General features: G+C 41.4%; 1 protein-coding gene across 1 annotated transcript in view; it reads left to right on the top strand.

Moving 5' to 3' along the window:
* ZNF407 (zinc finger protein 407) overlaps positions 1 to 22518 on the top strand; it is a 1276568-nt gene that overhangs the window by 894716 nt on the left and 359334 nt on the right. Inside the window, 2 exon segments of the mRNA XM_053714859.1 lie at positions 5092 to 5104; positions 5106 to 5259. Of these exon segments, the coding sequence (XP_053570834.1) occupies positions 5092 to 5104; positions 5106 to 5259 (167 nt within the window).

The raw sequence follows: 22518 nt of genomic DNA, 5'->3' as shown, positions 1-22518 counted from the left end.
ATGAGCATATTCTTACAAAATAAATAACAAAGTAGATTCATATAAGTGGAACAGTTGGTTTGATTCAGACTCCTTATCTCTGGTAAAGAAATAGCCTGTTAGTGTTCTCCCCAAGACATATTTAGGAACATTATATTAAAATAGAATTTTACACAGCTATTTGTGCACATACTTAAAGAGATAGTCTTTGGCAAAAAAATGAAATTCTCTAATTCATGTAATTTGAGCATTATTGTCTCTCTTGTTTTACCCCCATAAAGATGTTGCAGATGCACGTGGCTAGTAAGGCAATTAGAAAAAATGTATGCATGTAGCCACCAGCCATGGTCCTGCTCATATGTTTAACCTTGTTTTCATTGTAAATACAAGCACCTAGATTACAAGTTTTGCGTTCGCGTTTTAGCGCTGAAAAAATTTCAGCGTTTAAAACAGCACCGCAGCCATTACAAGTCTTGTCGGTATAGCTGTACCGCAAGCCTTTTAGCCTGTAACGCAAGGCTCCTCACTCATAAAAATGAGAATTGCGGGGTGAGGCTAAAAAGCTTGCGTTCCAGCCTGTACCAACACGATCTGTTCCGCAATCTGATAGCAGTAGTTATTAGTTTTACGCTACAAAACTGTTACATAAAACTCATAATTAAATTGTTTACAAAAGTATACTAACAACATACAACTACCTATTAACCCCTAAACCGAGGCCCTCCCACATCGAAAACACTATTTTAAAGTTATTAACCCTAATCTGCCGCTCCTGATATCACCGCCACTATTAAAAAATTATTAACCCCTATTCCGCCGCCGCCACTATAATAAACCTATTAACCCTAAACCCCCCACAACAAAATATTCTCAAAAAAACTATTAACCCCTAAACCGAAAGCCCCCCACATCGCAATAAACTAATTTAATCTAGTAACCCCTAAACCTTACGCCCCCCTAACTTTCTATTAAATTTACAATTTCCCTATCTTAAATTAAAGTATAACTTACCTGTCAAATTAAAAAAACTAAGTTTAAACTAACAATTAACCTAATATAACTATTAAACTAAAATTAAACTAATTACCAATTAAAGAAAACTAAAATACACATTAAAAAATCCTAACACTAATCTAAAAATTACAAAGTATCTAATTACAAAAAATAACAAACACTAAATTACGAAAAATAAACGAAATTATCAAAAATAAAAAAAGAATTATACCAAATCTAATAGCCCTATAAAAATAAAAAAGCTCACCCAAAATAAAAACACCCCCTAGCCTACAATAAACTAACAATAGACCTTAAAAGGGCCTTTTGTAGGGGCATTGCCCTAAGTTAAACAGCTCTTTTACCTGTAAAAAAAATACAAAGACCCCCCAACAGTAAAACCCACCACTCAACCAACCCCCCAAAATAAAAAAAATAACTCTAACAAAAACCTAAGCTAACCCTTGCTCTGAAAAGAACATTTGTATGGGCATTGCCCTTGAAATGGCATTTAGCTCTTTTGCAATTGCCCTGGAAAAGGCTTTTAGCTCTTTTACGAACAGCCCTAATCCCTAAAAAAAAACACCCAAAAAACCTTAAAAAATTCTAAACACTAACTGGGGTGTTGTTTTTTTAAAAAAAATGGTATTCGGATTGGAATAATTTTTATTATTTTTGATAATTAGTTTTTTATTTTGTGTAATTTTTTTTTGTTTGTTTTGGGGTGGGTTTTTATTTTTAGATTAGGGGTTGGGCATTTTATAAAAGAGCTGAATGCCCTTTTAAGGGAAGGAAAAAGAGCTGAATGCCTTTTAAGGGCAATGCCCATACAAATGCCCTTTTCAGGCAATGGGTAGATTAGAAGTGTCTCAGCCCTGTCAGTATAGGTTATCAATATTAAAGAGTCATATTATAAATGGGCTGTGGATTAGACTATTAGCGTGCTGTACAGCGTCTTTTCAATTCAAAGCAGTTTGGAACATGCGTTTATAACGCTAGCCTCTTACCAGTAGGTAGCAGATTCCTCTGTTTTTCGCATCATGTTGCTCTGGTCGGTCTTAAGGGAGATCTGTTGGCATATCTACTTCAGCTCTCGCTGGGTTTCTCATACATCTCTTTGCTGTGGAAGCTTACTCTGTCTCTGTGACCACTGCTCTCCCTCTTTCAACCTGCAGCAACATCTGATGACGTCATCCGTTATATTGAGCGTTTCCTTTCCAAACTCACAGCACGCAGTAAATCCACCTGTAGCCTCTCCAGTCTGTAACGGAACTGTGCTCACTCTTCCCCAAATTCAAAACGTGTCAGGTAATAGCAGCACAAATCATGAGCACCAGTTCATCCGTTTTCTATAAAACTTAACATTTATTAGAAATTCCAGCAGTGTAAAAATAGTTACAAATGTAACCACAAGATGAATCAGTAAGTAGGCATATGCAATGCCCATAGTGCTAACAGCGTTTCGGCATTAGCCGTAGTCCATAGCTTAATGTGAGTAATGGCATACACAACTTTTAAAAGACCTTCCATTCAATGATAGGATAATTTAAAATTACAAAACCCCTACTTACTGATTGGTTTGTTCATTGCTTCATTCCCCTATGTAATTCACACAGTTGTACATAATTGGAGTGAGTAATTTAAACCCCTTAATACAATTGTAAGTAATATTGCAAACGTTTGGAGACCTATTCTTTGTATTGACAGTACTATCAAATGCATTTAGAAAACCTCTTTAGTTTTAATAAATTGGTAAACATGTAAATATGTTTATATTTATGCATAAAGGGACCTATCATTGGAATAGAAGGTCTTTAAAAAGTTGTGTATGCATTACTCACATTAAGCTATGACTACGGCTAATGACGAAACGCGTTAGGACTATGGGCATTGCATATACTACTTACTGATTCATCTTGTGGTTACATTTGTAACTATTTTTACACTGCTGGAATTTTCTAATAAATGTTAAGTTTTATACAAAACAAATGGGTAGATTAGGTTTTACTTTATTTTATTTTGTGGGGTTGGGGGGTTGGGGTTTATATACTGTTAGGAGGTGTTTGTTTTGTTTTGTAGCAAAAGAGCTGTTAACTTTAGGGCAATGCCCTACAAAAGGCCCTTTAAGGGCCCACAAAAAGGCCCTTTTTAAGGGCCCTTGGTAGTTTATTATAGATTAGGCTTTTTTATTTTGGGGGTGGGTTTTTTTTTTTTTTAAAAGGATATTAGAATAGGAATGATTTTTATTATTTTGAATAATTTCGTTTTTTGTTTTTTTTGTAATTTTAGTGTTTTTTATTTTTTTTAATGGTAGGTTTAATTTTTGGTAATGTTAGGTTTTAGTGTAAGGTAGCTTAGGTTTTATTTCACAGGTAAATTTGTATTTATTTTTAACTAGGTAGTTAGTACATAGTTAATAACTATTTACTAACTAGTCTACCTAGTTGAAATAAATACAAACTTACTTCTGAAATAAAAATAAAACCTAAGCTAGCTACAATATACTGTAACTATTAGTTATATTGTTAGCTAGCTTAGGTTTTATTTCACAGGTAAGTATGTATTTAGTTTTAAATAGGTAGTTAATAATTGTAACTTTAATGTAGCTCTATTTTAATTATGTTAAAGTTAGGGTTTACGTTAGGGTTAGGTTTAGGGGGTTAGTAGTTTAATTTAGGTTGTTGCGATGTGGGGGGCTGGCGGTTTAGGGTGTTAATATATTTATTTAGTGGTAGTGATGTGGGAGGCCAGAGGTTTAGGGGATAATAGCTTTATTTAGTTGTGGGCGATGTCGAGGAGCTGCGGAATATGGGTTAATAGGATTTATTAGTAGTGTGGGCGAGTGTGTGGGGTTCGAGGGAATAGGGGTTAATAACTTTAATATAGTGGCGGCGATAACCAGGAGCGGTACATTAGGGGTTAATAGATTAATTTAGGTGGCAGCGATATCAGAAGCAGCAGATTAGGGGGTTAATAACATTATGTAGGTGTCGGCGATGTCGGGGGCATAGATTAGGGGTGTTTAGACTTGGGCTTTATGTTAGGGTGTTAGGTTTAAACATAACTTTTTTTTCCCCCATAGACATCAATGGGGCTGCATTACGGAGCTTTTCATTCTGCGCTTCACGTGCTTTTTTCTGACCACCTTCTCCTTATTAATGTGTATAGGGAAAGCGTGCACGAGCACATCAAAACAACGCTTGTATTTTGTGCGGTATGGAGCTTAAAACCCCGTATTGCATGCACAAGCCGGCTGTTTCAAAACATGTAATGGCTGCGCTATAGAGGGTTAAATAACACAACTTTCGTTGCGTTCATTAAATTCCCTATAGTGCGCATAACTTGTAATCTACCTTATAGTTAGCAATGCACATAATACTAAACTGACATACTCTATCAGATCAGAGCACTGAAGTTTTTGCCCTTTAAAAAGTAAAGAAATACGTGTCAAATGTCATTGTTCTATAGAGAAAGATTGTAACCGTCTATTTGCCCACCATCGTGCACAAATAATGCATATTTCTAATTAATGTGATCAGCTTGTTGCGTTTGAACTAATTATATGCACTTGTCTACTTTATTTAGTACATATGTTCCCTTTGGATATAGATTGCAACATTATATATGCTGTTTTCAGTTAAAATATATGCTTTGACACCTCTAACATAAGAGGGTTTAAATGTACTAGTGCAACAGAACTGTTTTTTCAGCAGCAGCACTACGGCCATTTAGCACCATTTGGCTGTCTGTGTGCTTCAGAACAGATAGCTTTTCATTTAGCCTTTGCTGTGACAGCACATGCCCTGGATAAGTGGTGTAGGTCTGTACAGGTGAAATCTATTCTCACATTTGCCTCAGGGGCGACTGGACTGTAACAGAATTTTTCAAACCCGTTGGGCCCAACCGCAAAGCGGAGAATAAATGGCTGACGTTCCAGGCCTCGACAGAAAAATCAATGCCTGGTTATACAGACATGACAGACCTAGGCTACAATTCTCTCCAGCAAATGTGCTGCATTTACAGTGGTCCTGTTTTTTTTCTAATGGTCATCATATTTATAGGCTTATAAATGTGTTTTATTGTTTTGAATTCTTATGTATATTTTTATACTTTATTTAGAAAATTCTCCTGCAAACCTCTGCGATAGAAGTTTCAGAGAGAAGTGGGCTCTCAACAACCATATGAAGCTGCACACAGGAGAAAAGCCATTTAAATGTGCCTGGGCCACATGCCATTATTCTTTCCTCACAGCGTCTGCCCTGAAAGATCATTACCGGACTCACACAGGTCTGTTTAGAAATATGTTTTAATTATCTTTTTTTGTTATATATATAAAAATTGTTTATAGGCAAGTAATGATTTTCTTTTCTTTTTCATATAAATTAAAACACAGTTGTCTTAACAAACACTATTAACATAATCACTGAGAGAAAACATTGTCCACTTGAAATCTATTTTTTTTAAAGCCTGTGAGATAAACATTTTTTCTTTTCATTTTTTTTTTACCCAATGGCATTCATGCACTGTGCCCTCAATCTCTCAAACCTTTCATCTGGTTTCTGTGTCATCTCATTGTCTTCTGCTGTGTTATGAACTTTATCAATTAGTTATTAATTAATTATAACAAAGTAAAGTGTTGACTGTTATCATTTCACAATGGCAAAACAAAGACAAAAATAATTTGCTTTGTTTTGCACCATAAATAGCCAGACGGTACTCTGAGCTGTGTTTTCATAAAGAGGCCCCTATAATTTTGCGAAGCATTTGATTTGCGTTAGCACGTAATGTTTCATTTTATTATAATCTAATAGAGATGAGAATAGAATGTTTCAAATATTTGATGACTCATTTTTTTTATGACCATTGAATTATTAACATATGTTTGACTTTGCATTTACAGTACCTAATTAAAAAGATTAAATAGAAAAAAAGGATTGATCATTACAATTAAAAGTGTCCCAAGCTCCAGATGTTAACACAAACAATTTTAGTTTCAATACAAAATATTATAAGTTAAAAAGTTATTTACTGAGAAATATCCTAAGCATTTTGTAGGAGGCCGTGGTCTCCTTAGCTTCTCTGACAAGGGTGTTGACGATTTAAGGTCTCTAGTCTGCCCTGAGAGATCACTTATATCGAACAGCAGATGAAAAAGCCAGTGCAGATGTAATTTTATCGCCGGTGTTTCCTTCTAAAGAATAATTGTGGAGACTTGGTTAGATCAATAATATAGATTTTTTTTGTTAGGTCTTGTAGTCTGCACCATAAGTGAGAGAAAGGGGGACAGTGGCTGTTTTCTAATAGAAAATAAAGGATTGGTTTCCGTGTCTTTCTAAATTTGAATGCAAAATGGCACACTTGAAACTAATTCAAGGTGTTAAGAAAAAAAGGCATTTTCCATCCTGTCCTTCCTTTCATGTAAACATTGCATGTGGTTAGCCAAAGCAATGATTGATTTTAACTGTCCAAGAAATGTTAAGGTCAGAAGTGAAAAGTCTTTAATCGTTTTAGTTACCACTATTCACAAAGAAACTAGCTGTAATATAAACTATCTCTTCAGTTTTAGAAAAACTTCGGAATGCAAAGACACTTAAAGTGATGGTAAATGTATAGCACTTTAAAAGTAAAATTTTATTCCTACAGTAGTTACAAACAAAATCGCTAACTTTTTGTTTTTCTATCTCAAAGCTTTATGACTAAATTACGAATTGACTTACTGAGCGTTATAGCTCCTTGCTCCACCCCGGCATTACTTCCTGATGTATTCCTTAGCCAACGTAGATAGGGGAACCACCCACTCATTATGTCATTATATTGGCATCTCGTCTTCAACGTTTATTATGCGCATAGCGTGTAATTATTTTCGCAATACATTATACAACAACAAAAAAGCACATTGCGCACAAGTACATGTTGCCCAGACTGTCATTCAGCGATCCAACATGTAGGGCGTGTTTGATTATTTTCTGAGTCTCCAACTGGCCTGGATTTCTATTGGATTGATAAAAAACGTGACATTAGAAATATCAATGGCGGCGGTTACACAGGCGGGAGGATCGTAGGTGAATTTTATTTTTAGAATTGTAAAATATTACATACAAAGGTCAGAAAGCGGCGTGCTCATGAATGAAAGTCACTTTATTTTTTAACTTTACATACTATCGCATGTTTCACTGGGTCTTAGTTTACCATCACTTTAAGATTTTTAAATCTACAGATAAAACACAATGGAATCTAAAACATTTTATTTTCTTTAGTTCTCTTCAAGTTGTAGTAATGCTCCTTCCTGGGAAAGAAGTTCAAAATGTTATAATGTTCCTGGATTGGCACCAGTTTTAAATTGTGAAATGCACAGATTCTCAAAGAATAACAAAGGGAGTAAATAAGATATTTATTTTCATAAATTTGCAATTTGGAAAAATCCTTTTCCCACTGTAGTGGTCTGGAACTATTAAACAGCTATCACTTCACCAAATGAAATGTCAACACACTGAACATGTATTGACTGAAGCTTGCCCATACAATGGCTTTTAAAATTCTCCCCAAGCATACCATCTCAGAGTTTTGTACCTGCCCATTGTACAAGGATGGACACTGATTATTTGTTTGGAAATTTGGTTATACTATTATTGCTGTGATTTTCAGTACGGTTAACCTCCTTGGAACTAATAAATAATATATGACGGGCCATGTACTTTCTCAATGTGTTCTCAATGATTCATTTTATTTTAGTGTATTTTTGTTTTATACAAATACCTCCGTTACCTTTATTTTGTTAGTTTGAAATGGTCGATTTTCTTCTGAAACGGGAGTAGTCCACAGCTGCATTCATTATTTTTGGGAATTCAGAACCTGGCCACCAGGAGGAGGCAAAGACAACCCCAGCCAAAGGCTTAAATACCTCCCCCACATCCCTCATCCCCCCAGTCATTCTTTGCCTTTCATCACAGGAGGTTGGCAGAGAAGTGTCGGAAGATTTTAGATTCTCTTATGGAGGGTAGTACTCTTCGTAATGGGACTGTAGTTTAAGTAATCCTGTCAGCCTCTTAGTGAGGAGTATGGATGAATGTTTAGAGCCCGGAGATGCAGGGAGAGTCTTTCTGCGAAACCATCCCAACTCAAATTTAACAGCTCCTTAGCAATCAGCGTTGACGAGTTTCGCTGCCTGCTTTCTTCTCTCAAGTCCATGTCAGAAGCGAGGCTACTATCTGTCACACTTGAAGGGCCGTCTTCCTGTTCACACGGCGTTGATTCCGGTAAGATCATTTCATTTTACTTTGATGATGTGATAAGTAATGTAAACGAAAAAGTCAGGGTCTCCGTGGGACTCCTTTAAATCTTTGTAAGGAATCAAGATTTAATATCTCCTGAGGGGGGGTTATTGAACTTTAATCATGTTTGTTATGTGATTCTGTCTGCTAATGTGTAGCGTCACTTGGGCTTGTGGCTAGTTCGGAACATAACGGCCTTTTCCATCTAAAGGGGAGGAAAGTCCATGGCTTCATTCATTACTTTTGGGGAATTAAGACCCTGGCGACCAGGAGAAGGCAAAGACACCCCCAGCCAAAGACTTAAATACCTCCCCCACACCTCTTATCCCACAGTCATTCTTTGCCTTTTGTCACAGGAGGATGGCAGAGAAGTGCTGAAGATTCGGAGTAGTCTCTTATGGAGGGTAGTACTCTTCGGAATGGGACTGGAGTTTTAAGTAGCCATGTCAGCCTCTCATTGAGAGCCTGGGTGAAAGTTAGAGTCCGGAGATGCAGGGAGAGTCTTTCTGCGAAACCATCCCGACTCATATTAACAGCGCAAACTATGGAGGACTCTGATGCGTTAGAGGGTACTCCCTCATTAACAAAGTCTCATTCCTGTGTTTATTGTGAGGAGGTTCTTGTAGATCAGCCTGCTCACATATGTTCCACATGCCTCAATAAAAGTTGCGACATCTTTAAAAAATAAAGAGATGTCTAGAACTAGTGAGCCGTCTACCTCTGAGGGTTCCCGGTCCCGTGAGGGTGCGTTCCCATGCTTTCATCTCCGATAATGAGAACCGATAATGTAATTATATTAAACATTGAAAAATCTACAAGTCTTATTGGGCTGTGGCACCACATGCACAGTACACGGCATGATTGTAGATTTTTCAATGTTTAATATAATTACATTATCGGTTCTCATCAGACATAGTATTGAAGCGATATGTTATCATAACAACTGATTTGAACAAAATTTTGTGATATTGTGTTTATTGTTACGCTATCTTTTGTTTTGTTGTTGTTCGATCATACTATGCATATTGGATATTACTAATATCATCTGATGTGATTTATTGATATACCTTATCTAGGTTCTAAATCTTACCTTTATAGGGCTTGTATTTTTAACTAAGCGAATTTCTGTGCTGACGAACCCTCCTATCAGCACTTTTTCCCTTTATGAATCACTCCCCCCATAGTGTGACTTGGCAGTTTCAGGTGCTGTTATAGACATGCTACGTGCATTTGCTGACAGGCTTCGTGGGTGTAATGTGAGGGGGCGTGTGCCGATTCGATATTACCATTGGATGGAGGAATGTATTAATTGAGGCGTGTGTGAATTGTATATTACAGCCGTGATGAAAAGGCCGATGTAGCCGAGAAACGCATTGCTGTTGATCTTTGTTTTTATACTTTTATTAAAAACCTCTTTTTTATATGAAGCACGCTGCCACTCCTTCATTACCCAAGTGTTTGGATACCCTGGTGTTTGGTTATCCTTTTATGGTTCCTGCCACTTTTATTCCACGTCCAAGTACCAGTACTAAAGTTCAGCACTAGAAGATTGGTGTAAGCCTGGGACGGTCTGTGGATCTCTTTGCATAGGACAATATCACCTTCGGAAATCGGCCAAGCAGTGCCGTGGACAAGTCTACTGAGCGACTTTAAGGTCTCGGTCTGCCGTTTATAGCACTAAGTGTGCTCCTCCAAATTGTGAGTTACCATCTGTGAATTTACTTGATTTTGGTGTTAGACATTATTACACCCATGAGGCGCCTCTTCTTTGTCTTATAGGACTATCTGCAAGCTTTTTGTCCCTTTCGTGTGGACAAGCCCCAGCGCCAGCAGCCCGTCGCAAAAGCGGATCAGTCCAAGGGAACTTGGCAGAACAAGAAGCCTGCCGAGACAAAATCGTCATGAAGGGGCGGGCACCGACCGGTCTCCGGACCAAGTAGGAGTCAGATTGTCTCTCTTCTCCAAAGCCTGGTTGCAGAACGTTCAGGGACCCTTGGGTTCTGGAGGTTGTCGCCCAGGGTTACAGGATCGGATTCAGGTCCCATCCACCCGGGGCAGATTCCTCCTGTCAAACCTGTCTTCAAGACCGGAAAAGAGAGAAGCCTTTCTAGAATGTGTGAGGGATCTCTCCTCTCTAGGGTGTTATCGTACCAGTACCCCCAAGCAAAAGCGGTCTAGGGGTACTATTCAAATCTTTTGTGGTTCCAAAGAAGGAGGGCACGTTTCGCCCGATTCTAGACCTAAAATTGTGTAAACAAGTTTCTGGCTGTTCCATCGTTCAAAATGGAAACAATCAGATCTATTCTGCCCCTAGTCCAAGAGGGCAATTCATGAAGACTATAGACTTGAAGGATGCTTACCTTCATATTCCAGTCCACAGGGACCACTTCAAGTTCCTAAGATTTGTGTTTCTGGACCAACACTTCCAGGTTTGTGGCCCTTCCTTTCAGTCTGGCGACAGCCCTGAGAGTCTTCACAAAGGTTTTGGGGGCGCTACTTGCATTGGGCAGATCCAGGGGCATTGCTGTTGTGCCCCTATTTCGACGACATCCTAGTCCAGGCGCCGTTGTTCAGGCCTTGTCTCTATGTCCATGGAAGGAGAGACTCTTCTCACGGATCGACGCAGGAAGATTGCATCCACCTGTCTTGCCCTACAGTGCTCCTCAAGCCCTTCGGTGGCTCAGTGTATGGAGATGATCGGGCTCATGGTCTCCAGCATAGACGTCATCCCTTTCGCCAGGTTCCATCTCAGACCTCTTCAATTGTACATGTTGAGACAGTGGAGCAGCGATCATTCAGATATATCACAGTGGATATCCATGGATGCTTGGACCAGGGACTCCCTCTCTTGGTGGATCTGTCAGGAGCATCTGTCCCTGGGGACATCCTTCTTGAGACCCGTCCTGGGAGATTGTGACCACAGACGTGAATCTCGTATGATGGGGAGCTGTTTGGGGTGCCAGGATGGCACAAGGAAAATGGACCCCGGGAGGAATCTCTCCTTCCAATAAATATTCTAGAACTTCGAGCAATTTTACAATGCTCTAAGGGCATGGCCTCCTCTGAGGTCGTTCAGCTTCATCAGATTCCAGATGGACAACATTACCCTCGGTGGCTTACATCAACCATCAGGGGGGTACGAGGGAGCTCCCTAGCAATGCAGGAGGTGTCTCGGATTTTGGAATGGGCGGAGTCCCGCAGCTACTCGCTTTCAGTGATCCACATTCCAAGTGTGGACAACTGGAAGTGGACCTTTCTCAGCAGACAATCCTTCCATCCAGGGAAATGAATGAATGAATGTAGTGTTTGCAGAGATTTGTCTCAGATGGGGAACGCCGGAGATAGATCTCATGGCGTCCCTGACTCAATTGCAAGATACCCCGATACGGGTCGAGGGGATTCCCCAGGCAGAGCTCATAGATGCCTTAGCGGTGCCTTGGGGGATTCAGCCATCCCTGATTGCTCCATCGTGGCCCGCGGAGTGCGTGGTTTGCGGATCTGGTGGGGGATGTCATCCTCTCCGCCATGGAGGTTACCCTGTCACAGGGATTTGCTGGAACAGGGTCCCTTTCAACATCAAAAATCTCGTTTCTCTGAGGGTGACTGCGTGGGAAATGGAACGCTTAGTCTTAGCCAAGAGAGGCTTTTCTGAAAGTGTGATTGACACTCTAGTTCATGGCAAGGAAGGCCAGTCACCTCGTCGCATCTACCATAAGGTGTGGAAGGACTTACTTGTTCCTGGCATTAGAAACATGGATATCCTTGGCACAAGGTTAAGGTATCCAGGATTCTGTCCTTTCTCCAGGATGGTTTGGAGAAGGGTCCTGCCGCTAGTGCCTTTAAGGGTCAGGTTTCTGCATTATCAGTCTTGTTGCACTGGAGACTCGCTGAGCTTCCTGACATTCAATCTTTTGTTCAGGCTCTGTCTAGAATCAGGCCTGTCTTTAAGCAGTCTGCTCCCCCATAGAGCTTAAACTTGGTCCTTAAGGTATTGCAGAGGGTTCCGTTTGGAGCCTATGCATTCCATTGATATTAAGATTCTATTCTGGAAGGTTCTCTTCCTGTTGGCTATTGCATCGGCACGAAGAGTATCTGACTCGCTGGCTTGCAATTCGAGCCTCCTTACCTGGTTTTTTCATTGCGGATAAGGCTGTCCTTCTCACCAGTTTGGGGGTTTCTTTCCCAAGGTGGTGTCTAACCATAACATCAATCAGGAAATAATTGTTCCTTCTTTGTGTCCTAACCCTTTTTCTTCTAAGGAGAGGTTACTTCATAATCTGGACGTGACTTGTGCCTTAAAGTTCTATCTTCAGACTACAAAGGATATTAGACAGTCTACATCTCTTTTTGTGGGTTTATTCCGGGAAGCGCAAGGGGCAGAGGGCCTCTTCTACTTCTTTGTCTTTTTAGTTGAGGAGCTTGATTCGCTTGGCCTATGAGACAGCGGGACATAAGCCTCCTCAGAGGATCACGGCTCATTCAACTAGAGCTGTCGCTTCGTCTTGGGCCTTCAAGAATGATGCCTCTATGGAGCAGATTTGTAAGGGCGGCTGTCTGGTCCTCCTTACACCACTTTTACAAAGTTTTACAAATTTGACTTTTTTGCTTCTGCGGAAGCTGCTTTTGAGAGAGAGGTTTTACAGGCTGTGGTGCCCTCAGAGGGTCCCAAAAGTATTGAATGAAGGCCGTGGACTCTCCTTCCCACGATGGAAATAAAATTATCAGGTAAGCATAATTGTTTTCTTGTCAGGCTACGCAGCCCTTGTAGGCTTTGGCGCATTTTTTCTATGGACTGCACGATGCACCTTGTGATGAGGCGTGGCACGCTTCTGTGTTCCATTTCCGTATTCCTGACCACGTGGTGACGGAGGGGAAAGTCTGTCCGCTAGCTGTCTGGGTCCAGGAGGTGGTGAGCGCCCCAGCCATTAGGGGTATAAGGTGCCATTTTTATTTTTGTCTATCCATAATTTTTATATACCAAGTTATGGAGGATTCAGATTTTTTTAGAGACATTGTCTCCATTGAGATTCTACTTCTTTTGAAGAGTATGAAATGGCCCGGGTAATCCATGCCCATCAGTTATGTTCTGAATTCCGTTCTAAGCGTGCTCTCTTCTCCCGATACAGGGAACTTAGAGTCCGCCGAGCCATCCGCCCCTGGGGGATTCCATATACTGTACGGCCTGTCCCCTAGAACCTTCTTTGGCTACGCAAGCAAGTGTCCCTAATGCCCTTACCCCTACCCCCGGAAGGCGGCTTGTTTCCTCCAGAGGTTATGTCACGGTTTCCGCATGGCCATATCTATGGTGTTGCCGCATTTACATCTTCCAGAGGAGGTGTTACTGAGATACTGTCCGTGTTATGCTAACCGGGGATCGTCAGGTGTGGGATGGTCTGGGTCAGATCAGCCATCTGGGGAAGCAGTTTCCTCTAAAGTTTCAGGGGCCCAACCCTCAGAGTTGGGGGTCGTCAGTTTCCCCGGCAGAGGTAAGTCTTGCTTTTTGTTACAGACTGGCGCGCCTTCGTGTCCTACTACGGCATATTTTGGCGGTGCTGGAGGATCCTAGTGCTAATAGGTGAGGGATCCTCGGTCTTCTGTTCCAGGCTCTGCCCATAAAGGGGTTTAATAAAAAAAAAACGAAAAGAACATGGTAGAGGAAGCCTTCATTCACTGACGTCAGGCTGGTTCTCGGTCTGCCTTGTGGGGCATCAGGGTCAATCCTACCTGTCCAATCACCACACACTTCCGGGCGTCACTCACTTGCAGGGAGAGGAGGAATCAGCAGACATGAAAAACTCCCAAGCTCAAAAGATAAAAACAGCTTTATTGGTGACAAGGTTTTTAAAAACAAAATAGAGCCTTAGCTTCATAATCGCAATCCGGGGTCACAAGAACAGCAATGGCAGACATGTTTCGTGTGGTTCCTCCACACTTGATCACTGCTGATCCTACCTACCTGATCCTTGTGGGCTGGCAGATCTTACTAGGGATCTCTCGGGGGTGATTGTCCTCATTTTCTATTTGAAGTTCCCCTTTTGGAATTTATTTTTCCTTGATGATGGTACCTCTTCCTTCGGATTGAGGTGAGGAGCCTTTTGTCCTTTTTTTTGGTTGGCTTCGGGTCATCTGTTACTGGAAGTTAAAGCCTTTGGGCTACTCTGCTTCCAGGATCTCGTCTGCTCCCATTATTTGGGAGATTTTTAGATGGTTGTCTCCCACCTTTACTGTGTCGCCCCTGCTTAAGCATTTTGGATGTCTCCCGCTAGGGGTTAGGATTCATGTTCCTTCTTCCATCCTCGAGCTGTTGGGGTGTCAGAGATGGTGCCCCTCATTGACTTAGTGGTAAACCTTGCTGCCTTCAAAGCTGGGGTTCAAGAGTTCGTATCCAGCTGTGATTAGGTGTTCCTTACAGTGAGTGCCCCAAATTTGCATGGATCCTGGATCCTGAGGATCTTGAAGACTTTTGTTAGCTTATCAATCCAGTTTCTATAGGAGGGGTGGCGTAGTGGTTGGCTGAAGTAGGAGGTTGTGGGTTGTACCCAAGTAAAACTCCTGTTATGTGTTTTGTAATACTGCTGACAGCTAGCATTCCTAAACAGAGTTTTCTGTTTTTCTCGTACGTTCTTAGTCTTTGGACATCTTTTGGAAGTTGTCCCTAGGGCCTTAGGGCCTTACAGAGTGGCTGTGTGGCTTCACTACTACCTATCACCCTTCTGTGGGGAGTTGTATCCCGCTGCAGGTGTCCTAAGCTCTCTGGGTTTGGGACATTTTCGTGTGTGTTCGGTGTCCAAGTTGTCTTAGATATGACCGTTATTGCTCCGCCTATGGTGCAAGTCTACTCCGGATGGGGTAACTAAGGGTTCCTCAGGGGTTTTTAAGTAGTTAAGCTGGCTCCGATTTGTTGGGTGCCGGGTCTGTTTGTCCGGTCTTTGACTGGATTTCTGGGGGTCTGTGTCCAGATCCCTTAGGTCTGGAGCTGGACGGCTCAGTTTCCCGGTCTGGGGCATCTTCTGTTCCTACGGGGGTAATCTATCCCTTGCAGGGAAATCTAGACTTCTTCTGGGCTGGCCTTAGTGACCGGATGGTTTTCTTTCAGTATTTGACCTTTTTGAGCAGCTTTACGCTTCAGCCCCGCTGTTCTAGTCTGATGGTTAACTTAGCCGTCTAGTGAACGGAGGGTTTACAATTTGAAACCAGCTGCAGCTGTTTGCACCTGATTGTGTGCTGGCATATTGTTAGTTCTGGTTTCTCTTTTCCTCCATTTAGGGTTGAATTTGACATCCCACTGTATCCGCCTGGTGCTTGGAGGTACCCTTTATGCCTCTATCGGTGGGGTTGCCCCCCCCTGCCTGGTGTGCGGGATGTCAGTGTGAAGGGATGGATTCTTCCTTCCTTATGATTCGGGGTACTTTTAATCTCTAAGTCTTTTGGACATAGTCACTTTGGTGCTGGGTCCGTTACCGGAGCGAGAGTCAAGGATCTGTCTGATCTGTTGATCTTAGCCTCGTATCATAGTTATGGTGAACCTTCTTTGAGTGAGAAGTTTTGCGGTGAATCCCTCCTCGACAGGTAGTTTTCTCTACTGGGTTCTGTTCCTTCCTGTCCCTTTTTGGGAAGGTCCTGTCCTGCACTGTTTCAGAGGTCTTCTTCTGAAGAAGGTCCTGTGCGTTTTCATAGCTAGGGTGGCGACCTTGTGGTCGTTAAGTCCTTATTTGTAGCAGGAAGCCTATGGCTTGGAGGAGCATATTCAGATATCTGATGCTGTTTTTTTCCAGTTGCTCCCGGGGCGGTTTGTCTTTTGGTTGCTTTATTCTGGGTGCACGTGTGCGCTCTGTGTAAGGGAGGGATTTTCCTTTCCTCCTTTTAAGTTCTCAGGACATTTCTTGGTCCTTTGGTTTAGGTAGAGGGGGCTTTACAAATCGTCACTTGCTTTGCTGGGTCGGCAGGGACCTTTCATAGGTGCCCTGTTTCATCCTGGTTCGCTCCTTTGGGGTTCCGTTTCTTGGTCCTAGTCCCTTTGGGTTCTGAGGTCCTTTTGGACTCATTTAGCTGAGTCTCCTTCTTCCCCGATAGGGGAATGTGGATGTTTCCCTTTTCTTTTGATCGGGGGGGGGGGGGAGTTTAATTTTGCGGGCTGCGGGACTTCGTCTCCTCAGAGGCTTTTGGCTTGGTTGAGTCAAATAACTTCAGCGGTCTCTAGCAACGGCCTTGCTGGTTTTAACTGTTGGGCAGTTATCTCAGCCTTTTCCTTTTTGGCTTCTAGTGAAGCAGTTTTTTTCTGTCGGGAGTTTTAGGTTTTAGGCTGTGGTGCTCTCAGAAGGGGCCACCTTTTGTACCTGCCCGTTTTGCATTCAGTGTCCTCTATAGCTTGGGTATTGTTTTCCCAAAAGTAATGAATGCAGCTGTGGACCCTTCCCGTTTGAGAAGAAAAACATAAATTATGCTTACCTGATAGTTTTCTTTTCTTCAGATGGGAAGAGTCCACAGCTCCCCGCCCGCGTTGTTTCCTATGGGGCGGCCGTATTTTTTGTTTCTAAGGCACCTTTTTCACCCTGATATTTCTCCTACTGTTTCATATTCTCCTACTGTTCCTTGTTCCCTCTGCAGAATGACTGGGGGATGAGGGAAGTGGGGGAGGTATTTAAGCCTTTGGCTGGGGTATATTTGCCTCCTCCTGGTGGCCAGGTTCTGAATTCCCAAAAGTAATAAATGCAGCTGTAGACTCTTCCGTCAGAAAAAAAGAAAATTATCAGGTAAGCATAATTTAAGTTTTTCCTGTTAAAACCACCACCTACACTGTACATTTCAATACTGTGATAATGGGTATAGAAAAGCAATGTAAATAATGCCAGCAGAAGAAATCACAATCTCCATGAGGGTTGGGAAAGGTAAGAACAATTGAAAATTAAGATTTAAGTACTTAAGTATTCACCTTTTATGTAAAGGGTAGCATAAGAAAGCCTCTGTGTATAGTGAGCAATATTTAGGGCTAGATTACAAGTTGAGCAGTATTTTGCACTCACGTTTGAGCGTTGAAACTGCTTGTATTATGAGTTGAAAGAAAAAAAAATACTCTCTCGCATTTGGCAAGTAGCGATAACAAAGAGACTTTGAGAAGTCGCGAACGCAACATCACATTCCCACATAGTTTTCAATGGAGCCTAAAAAGTTAATAAAAAACTAACACCCACAAGTCGTGCAAACACGATCGCGGTTATTTAAAAGTGCAACATAAGAAGATAATATTGCATATTTCATAATCCAATGCACATAGCAAATTATATATATATATATATAGGGTTAGAAGAAAGAAAAACGAGGAACTGCAGACTCTTTTTCCAAAGTGGATAATTTAATAAGCAGACAAGTGAAAGACACAGTCACAGTGTGCAGGGCTGGATCTGACGCGTTTCCCGCATGCTCACATGCGCTTCATCAGAGATCTGTATATATATATATATATATACAAATCGTATGCAAAAGTTTAGGCACAGTTTTCATGATTTTCATTTATAAATAATTGGGGTGTTTGGATCAGCAATTTCATTTTGATCTATCAAATAACTGAAGGACACAGTAATATTTCAGTAGTGAAATGAGGTTTATTGGATTAACAGAAAATGTGCAATATGCATTAAAACGAAATTAGAAAGGTGCATAAATTTGGGCACCCCAACAGAAAAATTGCATCAATATATAGTAGAGCCTCCTTAAGCAAAAATAACAGCCTCTAGACCGCTTCTTATAGCCTGTAATGAGTGTCTGGATTCTGGATGAAGGTATTTTGGACCATTCCTCCATGCAAAACATCTCCAGTTGAGTTAGATTTAATGGTTGCCGAGCATGGACAGCCTGCTTCAAATCACCCCACAAATTTTCAATGATATTCAGGTCTGGGAACTGGGATGGCCATTCTAGAACATTGTACTTGTTCCTCTGCATAAATGCCAGAGTAGATTTTGAGCAGTGTTTTGGGTCGTTGTCATGTTGAAATATCCAGCCCCAGTGTAACTTCAACTTTGTGACTGATTCCACAACATTATTCTCAAGTATCTGCTGATATTGAGTGGAATTCATGCGACCCTCAACTTTAACAAGACTCCCAGTACCAGCACTCGCCACGCAGCCCCACAGCATGATGGAACATCCACCAAATGTTATTGTGGGGTAGCAAGTGTTTGTCTTGGAACGCTGTGTTCTTTTGGCCGCCATGCATAACGCCCCTTGTTATGACCAAATAACTCAATCTTTGTTTCATCAGTCCACAGCACCTTCTTCCAAAATGAAGCTGGCTTGTCCAAATGTATGTTTGTGGCGTGTGTGCAGAAAAGGCTTCTTCCGCATCACTCTCCCATACAGCTTCTACTTGTGCAAAGTGCTCTGAATTGTTGAACGATGCACAGTGACACCATCTGCAGCAAGATGATGTTGTAGGTCTTTGGAGATGGTCTGTGGGCTGTTTTTGACCGTTCTCACCATCCTTTGCCTCTCCGATATTTTACTTGGCCTGCCACTTCTGGCCTTTATAAGAATAGTGCCTGTGGTTTTCCATTTCTTACTATGTTCCTCACAGTGGACACTGACAGTTTTAAATCTCTGCAATAGCTTTTTATAGCCTTCCCCTAAACCATAATGTTGAACAATCTTTGTTTTCAGGTCAAGTTGTTTTATGACCCCCATGTTGCCACTCTTCAGAGGAGAGTCAAAGAGAACAACAACTTGCAATTGGCCACCTTAAATACCTTTTCTCATGATTGGATGCACCTGTCTATGAAGTTCAAGGCTTAATGGGCTCACCAAACCAATTGTGTGTTCCAATTAATCAGTGCTAGGTCGTTACAGGTATTCAAATAAACAAAATGACAAGGATGCCCAAATTTATGCATCTGTCTAATTTCGTTTCGATGCATATTGCACATTTTCTGTTAATCCAATAAACCTCATTCCACTACTGAAATATTACTGTGTCCTTCAGTTATTTGATAGATCAAAATGAAATTGCTGATCCAAACACCCAAATATTTATAAATGAAAATCATGGAAATTGTCAGGGGTGCCTAAACTTTTGCATACAACTGTTTGTGTGTGTGTATAAATATATATAGGTATAAATATATATATATTATAATACATAAAACATACTGAAATATGCAGAAGATTGGAGTGTTTAATATTTACAGTAAATATATAGTTAAAACACAACGTCATCAATTACTAGTGGGAATATCACTCCTGGCCAGCAGGAAGAGGCAAGGACCACCACAGCAAAGCTGTTAAGTGTCACTCCCCTACCCATAAACCCCAGTCATTTTCTTTGCCTGAAGTTTTGGTGTCTGAAAAAAAATTGGATTTCTTTCACAACAAGCAAGATTTATGGGTCTAGCCGTAGTCCATGTTAATCTCTTCAGTAGGGGTAGTGGTGGCTTTAAAGCAGTTAGGAACTTGTAAGGTGGGCCTTGCTGTGTTTTCCTAACATATTTGCCGCACTAGTATTAAAAGCCAGAGTAGGTTAACTCTGTTCTTTCTTTTTGTCTAAAGGTCTCTGCAAGGAGTATGTGTCCTCTTACACCTTGTAAGCTGTCCTCCTGCCGGACGGCTAGATGCATATAAGTGCTGTTGGTCTTCTAGGCTTGGGAGACTGGCACTATGATGGATTAAAGAAATTTGTTATTTTTGGGACAAAATTACCCTTTGGAATCCGGAGCAGGCGCCATTTTGTATGAGTTTTTCAGTACTTCGGGTCCGTGTATTAATAGAACCGTTTCTCTAACTAAGTGTGGCAGCGCTTCTCTTTTCAAAGTGAAGAAAAATGCTGTTTATGTTCATTTGAATCTAAAAGTGTTAAGTGTTTTGGAGCATTTCTTTAATGCATACGTATCATGTTGGAGGCGTCAATTTTTTTTTCTTACACCTCAGTTTAGAGTTGCTTCAAAAATAAAGATAATATTTGCAGAAAAACATATTTGAAGAAGCCTTTGTTCTGCTTATGTACTATTTAATATTTAAAGTAAAAGTACATTTATTATTTATTATCAAAAAAAGACTATTAGATCATGATTTTGGAACAGGGGTCTGTTCCTATGCATATACTGTATGCTTATCGTGTACTGGGGGTTCTTAGGATGATGCTGTTTAGGCAGTGACACTGCTTTCTACTCAAACGTCCCAAGCTTTAATGGCTGCACATATAGTGCCCTGCATTTCCTCTCAGTCTCCTTGAGGAGTTTATTTGCCTGCAGAAATTGCTGCACAGGTATCTTCTGCGATATCTGTGGCCTTATCTACTTTTCCTATGTTGAAGGGAAACGCTAGAGAAAAATTAGAGAATCAGATAGCTTGAACACCTTTGTGTACTGCTAAAGAAGGTATTGGCTTTGTCAAACCTAAGAAATCTAGTAAACTTAATAAGTACTATGATTTTCCTTCCTCTGTGGAGGTGTTAACTGTTGCAGACTGTGCACCAGAGTTTTTGCACAGGAATGGCAGAAGCCAGGGATACCTTTTTCCCCGTCTCCTGTCTTTAAAAAGAGGTTTCCTGTCACTGACTCCATTAAAAAATCATGGCGCACAGTGCCTTAAATAGAAGGGCCATTCTACTGTGGCTAAGAGAACTTCTATTCCTATGGAGGATAGCTGCTCTTTTAAGCATCCAACGAACAAAATGCTGTAGGCTTATTTGAAGATGATGTCCCTATGTATGTTCATTAAGGGTCTTCAATGGCAACCTGTTGTGTGTCTCGCTACTGTGTCAAGTGCAGCATATTCTGGTCCTAGCTTCTTTACCAGGATAAGACCTTGGTTGGACCTGGTCTGGCAGAAATATTTTCTGATATTTCTGGTGGAATAAAAAGGGTCTTTTCTACCACAAGACAACAAGAACAGACCTATAGGATGTCAAAGTAATTTTAGTTTCTTACGTAACTTCAATGGAAAGTCTTCCTCTCCCTCTTCCAAACAGGTACAGTCCAAGTCTTCTTGGTATCCCCTCAGTCTTGGTACAGGGGGAAGCTATCTTGGAAATCCGCAGCTGAGTCTAAGTCAGCATGTAGAGATTACCCCCGATCCGGGATCGGATCAAGTGGGGGGCAGATTTTCTCTGTTTTATCAAGCTTGGATACGAGATGTCCCAGATCCCTGGGCTGTGGACATAGTATCTCAGGGTTACAAAATAGAATTCAGGATTTCTCCTCCCAGGGGTAGGGTCCTCCTCTCAAGATTATCTGCAGTCCAGATAAAAAGAAAGGCATTCTTGAAATGTGTTCAGGACGTTTCCTCCCTGGGAGGGATAGTTCTGGTTTCAGTAAGGGAACAGGGAGGGCCTAGAACTCTATCCAAACCTGTTTGTGGTTCCTTAAAAAGAGGGAACTTTTTGACCTATTTTAAACCTAAAGTGTCTAAACAAGTTTCTCAGAGTACAGTCCTTCAAAATGGATTCTATTCTTCTTTTGGTCCAAGAGGGGTCAGTTCATGATGACCATAAACTTGAAGGATGTGGTATCTTCATGTTCCCATCCACAGGGATCATCTCAAGTTCCTAAGATTTGCATTTGTAGACAAACATTTTCAGTTGTGGCTCTTCTGTTTGGCCTTGCCACAGCTCTCAGAATTTTCTCAAAGGTTCTGGGGCTCTTTTGGCAGTGATCAGGTCTCGAGAAATTGCAGTGGTGCCCTACTTGGATCATGCGCCGTTTCTTAACAAGCATTCTCTCATTCTGAGATCTTGTTGCTTAGATTCCCTATCTATGAAAATATTTCTGACAGAAGTCAGAAATTCCAAAATTCTTTCCTCTTGCCTTTCTCTGCAGTCTACTATTCGGCTATCAATGGCTCAATGTATGGAGGTAATTGGTCTGATGGTCGCTTCCATGGACATCATTACCTTTGCTTGATTCCATTTGAGAGCTCTGCAGTTATGCATGCTCAGACAATGGAACGGGGACCATTAGGATCTGTCCCAGAGGATAGATCTAGATCAGGTGACAAGAGACTCCCGTGGTGGTTTTATTGGGAGCATCTGTCTCAGGGAACATGCTTCCAAAGACCTTCCTGGGTGATTGTGACCACGGACGCCAGCCTGCTGGGCTGGGGAGCTGTCTGGGACTCTTTAAAGGCCCAGGGACTATGGACTCGGGAGGAGTCTGCTCTCCCCATAAATATCTCTGAGTTGAGAGCAATTTACAATGCTCTGATGGCTTGGCCTCAGTTGTCCTTAGCCTGGTTTATCAGGTTCCAGCCAGACAATGTCACCTCAGTGGCTTACATCAACCACCAGGGA

Source organism: Bombina bombina, chromosome 5 (assembly GCF_027579735.1).
Source record: "Bombina bombina isolate aBomBom1 chromosome 5, aBomBom1.pri, whole genome shotgun sequence".
NCBI classification, from domain to species: domain Eukaryota; kingdom Metazoa; phylum Chordata; class Amphibia; order Anura; family Bombinatoridae; genus Bombina; species Bombina bombina.
This window is presented reverse-complemented; position numbering and strand designations above follow the sequence as displayed.